Here is a 9,241-nt window from a genome sequence, read left to right as displayed (position 1 = left end):
TACTTATAAAATACTTAATACGAATACTCTAGAATATTAGTTATTATTTATGTATGAATAAAACATGTGAACTAAATGTGTAACCTAAAGTATAGTAACGTTTCTTTATCACAAAGTTAGACAATTTTAAAGTATTATTCCTTTGTTTCATTCATAATAGGTTTTCTTTTTTTGAGTCTTTTAACTCTACCAGAAATATGCCCACTAAACATTATTCTTGTGAAGTGGAGTCCAAAGCTTTAATAATCTGCATTTCCTGTTATTGTTAGCAGGTTAATAATATATAATCAATATAGTTATATAAAATATGTAACACATACTAATTACAGGGATGAGATGTCTTAAAATGACATATAAAGGATGGATTAACCCTTTGAAAAGAAAGAACCAAAACAATTACATAAAAAGGAGTGGATTCACATCGATCTCATGCGTCTCGATCATCTTATTAATATGTTCGTTAGACGAGAGAGATGACATACAATGTACACTGATCGACCGTAATGAAGATTTAACATAAAGATAAGGTTAACTCTTAAACTTTAAAATACACTTAATTACACCTTGGAGGGTTCTCTAACGTAAGTAAATTCTCTTAAAAGAAATACGGTGTAACATTATTAGTCCGTAAGACCATGTGTAGTGGTAAAACCCACCCTTGAGCTTTTTACGATATGTGACGTCTTAATAAGCAATGTTGTTTTTTGCAAAAATAAGTGTAGCGGTGAAAAATCCCTTGCAATTATTACTCAATTAATATATATATTAAATTAAATATATATATAACATAAATATTTAATTGGTTGAAGTTTGTGGGAAAAAAATTAATTGGTTGGGGGATTAAAGGGGGTGGCTTTTTGTAGAAAATGTTGAACGCAATAAAAAAGCCCAAAACACCCAAGGGGCGGTGTACCCGAGCCTACCGCCACAACGGCCGGTACGTTTGGTCTTATGTAAACATGCGAATCGAAATAGGATTTACACAGATGGGCCGAATTGAACGTTTAAAACAAGAGTAAAGTTATTCACTTTTATAAAGTTTCAAGCCCTCCATCTTTTTTTTTTCGGATAAGTGATCAAGAGATGACTTAAAATTCATTCATTGAGTATTCAATATCACATTTGTTTTCTCATGGTCATTTTAAGTAAAGCATTTAATTTTATGCTTGCCTGCTTTGTAACCCACAAGTAATTGAACTCTACTTTCCTTAAAAGTTAGTATATTACTTACTTTATTATTATTAGTACGTTTTTATTTTATTTTATTTCAATTATATAATTAAACTATTGCTGATTATACCAAATACTCAACGTTAATTTCCTTGTATATTATAATAAAAAGTTGTCATGAGTATTTCTTTGTACATTATTTAAATGTATTAAATACAAAAACATTTGGATATATACATTGCAAAACTCATCAACCAATCATTGCAGATAATTCAAAAGTATAAATAGCAATATTTTTCTTACACTTTTTTTCAACAAAAAGGAGAGTTATTATTATTATATGAAAACATTGATTTCTCTATGCCACTTTCTGATATACACGTAACATAAAATGAAAATAGTTATAAAGACTTACGTTTTGAATTACAAAAATGAACTTTATAAGGTGTAACCTAAATGTGTATATCAAAAACTAGAATGACTATTGAATCAATCGCTTAATCAACTTACCCGCTTAATCGTATTTGTGGGTTTCCATTTTTCTAGAATTCATTTAAATTGAGTCTTTACGCTTATGTTTGATCAATGAATTTATAACTGAATAACAACTTCACCAGTATGTTAGGAACATGTTTAAAAACAACATACTTATATTATAGATTTTAGTAATCGGTTTTTCAAGTCAAAACCATTACCATCTAGTTACTTTTAAAGATGAGACTTTTCACGAAAACTAAATATATTACAAAGTATATTTAGATCATATTGCCCAAAAATAAATAAGTCTCTAAGATCGACTTTATTTAGTGACGTTTTTTTCCCACAGAAAACGATCTAACAAAAAGCCAAATTATTACCTACACGTTTAAGCAACAACTTTCGATTTCTCTAAATCGATTTTTTAATTCTTTTTTAAAAATATAGTTAATATTCTTTATAGGAGTTATAAACATTGTATTCATGACATTTTCATTAATAAATCTAACGAAATATGTAATTTGTAATTAATAATGCTTAGAGAATTGTTATCACAAGGGATTGAACATAGTCGACAAGTCTCATTACATACAAAAATTGTCTAGAAACGACGGCGTTTATTGACGGAAAGAAGTAATGTTAGCTGGGGCCATCCACTAGAAATAAAAATAGATGGGCCCAATAAGGCGTCATAGTTCCATTAACTAAAATATAGTTTGCCACTTAACTAGCTTTCACTCACCCACAAATCCCACAATTGAAACCACGTAGAGATCCATATTATGAAAATGGTTAATAAACTCTTAAAAAATCAAGAATACGAAATTAAAATAAAAAGATGATTATAATGTATATTTCAAAATTTTTTAACGAACAACGAATTATTTAAATGAGCTACTGGCTAAATTCACCAAATCGGAATACACTCGTCTTTCGATATGGGAAAAACCCTCACATTAGACCAACACCCATGGGCACTCGCCCGAAGGCACGATTGTATATTATGAGATAAATCATGTTTTGTAAAAGGATCTAACTAGTGAACGCCGCCTGCTCGTTTAATCTCTCATCATCACCTGATCCATATTATCAAATATTCATTCAATAATTGAAATACTTTTCATTTTGAGTTGATACTAGTTTCAAAACAAACAAATTAGAATTTAATAATCTAAACTTGGTTCATTGTCAATAAAAAAACAGTACTAGTTCTAGCTTTCACCTTTTGTAAATGTCAATATTAATTTCACTCATATAATCATCATACAGTTACACTTGATTTGTACTTGATTTTGCTCACATAGATGGTTAGACCCGGTGGGGTGGTTTTTTTGGGCGCCGTGGGTGCCAAACAGTGTCGTGGGGCGCGGTCCAACCAAGGGCGCGGCTGGTTCGGGTGTTCCAACGGCCGGCACGGTGAGTGAAAAATTGTGGCCCCCTTCCCCTTTAACGGCTCTCTCTCTCTCTCAAACACACACACACATATATAAAATTTATATATTGGATGGGGCTTGGATGGGCGCCCTTACCATAGCGTGGCATTATTGGATGGGGCTTCGATGCCCCCGGTGCTTACGTGGTGCTGACGTGACACGGTGGAGGGGCTTCGAAGCCCCCCTACCATAGAGGATGGTTTTATGATTGACATGGGGAAACATACATTGTGAGCGCAAGTGGAAATGTATGACGATGCTGGTTAATGGTCGACATGGATTATTGTTGGCCAATAATTTACCTATGAATATCAGTAAACTTTGGTCTGTTAAGAAGCTAGTATTTATAAATTATACACAAGGGATATGCTAATACAATATCGAAGTTGGGATTGTGAGAACCGCATAACCATTTGTTTGAATACAAAACTACGTACATGTAGTTAGAAAGGGAAAAACATACACTTAAAAGAGCATATTATTTATCATATTTAAAAACAATGTGTATTATATATAAAATATTTGTAGTTCTATATTAAAATTTGTTTAAAACTAAAGGCAGTTTTGCATGTAGTAATTAAGCATCCATCTAAAAAAAGGTTTCATTGGTATGGAACATAAATCATAATTGTAGATTTGTAGCTAACTTGGTGCCATACAATAGGGATAAAATAATGGAATGAACACATGGTAGATATGATGTACCATGCATGCATATAGAAGCTATAAGCAAGAATATTCAATAGATACAACCTTTAGTTCTTTTACACCTCACCCCCACACTGCCTATAAATATGCCCATATATCCATTGTTTTATTTAGGACAAACACAACCATCTTAAGAGTAGTGTTTTCCTCTATCTCCTTACTTTTCTTGCTACAAAATCTCACTACTCACAATTCAATCAAGTTATAGAAACAGAATGGAAGGGAAGCTAGGATGTTTTGCCAGGTTTTTCCTGAGCTCGAAGCCGTATATAGCTATGATTTGCTTACAATTTGGATACGCCGGGATGAATATCATCACCAAAGTGTCGTTGAATCGTGGCATGAGCCACTATGTCCTCGTTGTTTATCGTCATGCATTCGCAACTGCTGCTATCGCACCTTTCGCTCTTTACCTAGAAAGGTATATATATGTTAAGTATGAATGGTATATAATATATATAACCCTAGCAATTCTAAACAAACTTTAAACCTTATTTGAATCAACTAGGAGTAAATATAACTAAGAAAACCTCTAGGTTTGTAAGTACGACAATTACCCATATGCTTACACAATATTACGCTTAACAAAATATCCATTGTTTAGATACATACATGTTTCTTTAAACCTATGTTGTTGATCATATTATAAAGTATTTGATTTTTGTGATTGTAGGAATCGTAGGCCCAAAATTACATTTTCATTATTCATGCAAATGTTTGTGTTGGGTCTTCTTGGTCCGGTGATCGATCAAAACTTCTACTATGCTGGATTAAAGTTAACATCTCCCACTTTTTCATGTGCCATGAGCAACATGCTACCAGCAATGACCTTCGTTATGGCCGTCCTCTGCAGGTATTTCGATCTATGCTTGTAACGGTCTTTTTTTAGCAGTGAATAGGGGCGTTCATGAAACTGAAAAAAACCAAACCGAACCAAATTTCCAGATTTTCATTGTTTATTTTTTTATATTTTAAGTAATACATAATAATTTAATAAATAAGTATATATATATATATATAAATCATATATTTTAGCTCAAATATATGTAACGAGATGATTTAAGTCTAAAACCATTAAATTTCAAGCTCAACGGGCAAAACTGTAAAAAAAAGGAAACGGAGCTGAAACAAAAAAGAAACCGGACCTTTGCACACCACTAGTAGTTAATGTAGTAATGAATCTAACATACTATATGTTTTGAACAAATTAGGATGGAGATATTGGATATAAAGAAGGTTAGGTGTCAAGCAAAGGTGGTAGGAACCATAGTCACAGTAGCAGGAGCCATGTTGATGACACTTTACAAGGGTAATGTGGTTGAGCTGTTTTGGACCAAACATGTTCACCCTCACTATTCTGAGACAACTTCTGCAACAACAGGATCTTCTGATAAAGATTGGGTTTTTGGGTCCATTCTTCTTATTATTGCTACCTTTGCATGGGCTTCTTTTTTCATCCTTCAGGTATAATATTATAAAAAAAATAATAAAAAAAAATCATGCCATAGCTACACCGCCCCCATCTGATTTCACTACATAAAACGGTCGTCATAGTCAAACTTTGCTTATCGGCCAGAACGATTGTTTGGCCAATATTTTGGCGACTGTTTTGACCACAGACAGTTAAACTCAAAATAAGTTTTTTGTCAAACAATTGTCTGACTTCTATTGAAACCAGTATGGGATTAGATGTCAGACGGTGTGTGTAAAGCTAGACGCTTGTGAAAATTATGATCTCAATTATTAATCATTATTATACAAGGTACACTATCATGCAAATTAAGTGTTTTGTTTGTATCTAATTAGGGTTTGATTGTTTTACAGAATGTGACAATGAGAAGATACACAGCACCTCTATCTCTCACTTGTTTGGTATGCTTGATTGGCACTTTACAGTCCATTGCTGTTACTTTAGTGATGGATCACAAGCCTGGTACTTGGACTATTGGATGGGATATGAACCTTCTTGCTGCTGCCTATGCTGTATGCATATATATATATATATATCTAGAATAATATTATATTTCTTTCTCAATCTTCTGACTTGTTGACTTAATATTCAATAGGGAATTGTGTCATCAAGCATTGCATATTATGTGCAAGGTCTAGTAATGGAAACCAGAGGGCCAGTTTTTGTGACTGCTTTTAGTCCACTAATGATGATCATTGTTGCAATCATGGGTTCATTCATTTTAGCTGAAAAGATCTACATGGGAGGGTAATTATGTCTTTTCATGAATTACTATATTATATGATATAACCTAAAGTGTGTGAATCTTGTATTAACAAGTTATTGAACCTTAATTTTATAGTGTTTTGGGCGCGATACTCATAGTGATCGGATTGTACTCGGTTCTATGGGGAAAGTACAAGGAGCACAAGGAGAAAGAGTTAGCCGAAGAAATCTTTGATCCTGTAAAAGCTAATTCAGGAAACAACGAAAATAATAACAACATGAACATGATGATAGCTAATAGCGGTGAAGTAAATGATCTTGAGATGCAAAAAGGCGAGATGTTCAAACCGCATGTCACGGCTATCGCGATCAATGCATCGATGCCAACACCACCAATGATCGCGGTGGAGGCGCCACGAGTGTAATTTAGAATTGAAGTGATTGAGAGGGTGTGGAAGAGAAGAAAGAATAATAATACTAATAATAAGAAAGGTTGGATATGTACAACTAAAATAGATTAGTGGGTTATAAGAAAAAGCAAGGGCTTTTTCATAATTTTGTTTTTTTTTTAAAAAATTAATGTTTTTGTTTTTAAATTTTACTTTAATGAAGAATGATGATTCTATGCAATGCTAAAAGAAATCTTTGTTCGAGAACACTCGTGTTACTTTTTGCTGACGTCTGATTCGGAACCCACTTTGAGTGTTAATGTTTGATGTTTGTGAATCCATTTGTCTTCTACCATGGACCCAATTATAATGAAATTAAATAAAAACAAATAAGATACATCAAATTCTCTTTAATTCGATCATTAAAAAAAAGAAGAAGAAAAAACTCATGTGCATCTTGTTTTGAATGGTGTATACACTATCATATAGTGATCATGTGCAAGTTCTTGATAGAACTAAATTGACCAAGTGAATACGCAATGTATTAATAGTTGATTTCACAATTTACAATCCTTTTAAGAGCATCGTCAATAGAAACTTATTGAGAAATTATTGATGACAGATTATCGACAGATATTAAAAAGAAATTAAGCCGATATGTGTCTTACTAGTATCTCATAAAACATGACAAATTAGAGAATTGAAGGACAAAAAATCACAGTATAACAGTTATATATATGTTTGTATATATAAATTGTACGTATTTCATTGCAAAGCATAACGCTTTTAGCAATGCACACGTATCCACCTATAATCCCTAGATGAAGGTGGATGACACAATTTATTTGTCACTTGTGGTATTTTGAAAAATAATGGTGTGAGAAAACTATCACCGACTATTACTTATTGCATTTGCTGATGAACCACTGACTGTATTTATTGAAGTGTCATTGATGGAAGCTTTACTGAAATATTAAGCATGTTTCATCATCAGTGTAATAAAAATGTCTTTAATGTCTTTTATTTTGTATGGTTTGAATTATTATTTGATCCGTGAACAATCATCATGTTTTATTGAAAATCTATTTAATAATTCTAAGGACTAAAGGTGACTTATAATATCAAAGAGGCTTTGACGACTACTTCAAGCACGTGAGATTTAAGGCTATGTGACATCTATTGGCGTACAAGAACTTCATTAGACGCGATAACCTTGTGTTAACGTCAGAATTCTGGTTTTCATTATAAATATGGGGTTTATTGTTCATATCATGTTTGTGTGTGTGTGTGTAGTGAAATCACCCACCGAAAGGGAGCTCACCTTGGGTGGGCCGGGACTTAATAGTATAGATGTATACTCCTTTGGTATTATAACCACTCGACTTGTGTAATTAAATCATTCGATTATCAATGCAGTCATACATCATCTATATATTTGTTTGTTTATTCGATTTCACTAAGCACACCCGTCTCGGGTTTGTATTTTAAGAATGATTTAGATCTTGATTTGGACCTACACTAATAGTATTCTTTTAAACTATATTTATTATTTTATACATTAATGTCACACTCTTATTTTTTATAAAGCAAAGTTTGCCGAGAGTGGAAAAATGCAAATCCTATTTGAGTTTGTTTAATTGTTATGTCCCAAAAATTCCACAACAAAAAGCCACTTTTAATATGTGGTTAATCTGCATGGATGTCACTAAACCATGTTAACACATAACGTGCGACATCGGTTCTCCACGTAACTTGTTATAATAATAATTATAAAACCACAAACTATATACTCAATAGTGAATACTCAATATCCATGTTTACAACAAAAGATATCATATCACATGCTACTATTTTACATAATATCACATACCCATTATACTTGCGGACCCATGCAATCTTTTAATGGAGTCGAATATTTTTCTATGCTCGAATGTCTCACTTGATAATATATGTTTCGGTTAGTCAAGTCATATAATAAAAAGATCAAATCAAGTCCTTGTAAATACGGGTTAAAAATACATTGTTAGTAAATGAATACTGAAAAAGTGAAAATACAATATATTAATACACTTTCAATTTCTCTATATGGGTTCTTCATATAGTTTTAAAATCGGGCTTGTACATCATCTAGACAAACAATATATGAAAAAAAAAAGTTAAATCATCTTTAAAAAAAAACATTCAACAAATTTATACAAAATTTCCAAAAGAACTTACCTAAAATTGGGACTATACCAAGGTAGACTTGGGCATAAAACCTGGTTCTGGACCCGATCCAGGTGCATCTGACCCAGAACCAATCCCGGTGTACCCTTCCCGCGGATTTGAAGCAAGTTTCCATTCCTCAGATAAGACTCACCGAAACTGGATCCACCTCTACCCGGTCAAAACCGGATAAAAACCCGACCAACCCGGTTTCGGTTCCGAAAAATACTCAGTTTGTGCACCTACCCAGGCCTTCTTTTCCTCCTCACTACTTCCAGAAGCCCACATCTTCTCACCTTTAATCCAATTCATCAGCCCAATTAGCCGCAGATGGCCCAATACACATGAAACAACAAGAAATAAATTAGATAACAAATTATGAACTTATTGTTGGGTTCGTAGGCCTTGTTGGCCCGGTTTATTATATGAAGTCAAAAGAGGAGACGGGTGTGGGCGGTCGGGCCCAAGCCCGGCCCGGTTTAGATTTCTTGCATAATAATTTACTAACCCTAGTTCAGTCTCTATATAAACAACATTATGTACTTGTAATATTTGGTCACTCAATAAAGATATACCTAGTTGCCACCCGTGGACGTAGGTCAGTTTAGACCGAACCACGTTAAATCCTCGTGTTCGTTTATTGCTTTCGTGTGTGTGTTCGGTTTCGTGTGTGCGTTTAATCC

At 33.2% G+C, this 9,241-nt stretch overlaps 1 protein-coding gene across 1 annotated transcript; it reads left to right on the top strand.

Moving 5' to 3' along the window:
• The first annotated feature begins 3,890 nt into the window (after window positions 1-3,890).
• Window positions 3,891-6,508, top strand: LOC143572801 (WAT1-related protein At5g07050-like). Its single transcript, XM_077057854.1, has 6 exons — window positions 3,891-4,209; window positions 4,462-4,641; window positions 5,000-5,252; window positions 5,613-5,771; window positions 5,855-6,006; window positions 6,101-6,508. The coding sequence occupies exons 1-6, from the start codon at window positions 4,004-4,006 to the stop codon at window positions 6,387-6,389; spliced, it is 1,239 nt and encodes a 412-aa protein (XP_076913969.1). The 5' UTR covers window positions 3,891-4,003; the 3' UTR covers window positions 6,390-6,508.
• Window positions 6,509-9,241: the final 2,733 nt, after the last annotated feature.

This window comes from Bidens hawaiensis, unplaced genomic scaffold (genome assembly GCF_021521415.1).
Source record: "Bidens hawaiensis isolate Kalapana, Puna unplaced genomic scaffold, B.hawaiensis_p1.1 tig00026011_1, whole genome shotgun sequence".
In the NCBI taxonomy this organism is placed as follows: domain Eukaryota; kingdom Viridiplantae; phylum Streptophyta; class Magnoliopsida; order Asterales; family Asteraceae; genus Bidens; species Bidens hawaiensis.
This window is presented reverse-complemented; position numbering and strand designations above follow the sequence as displayed.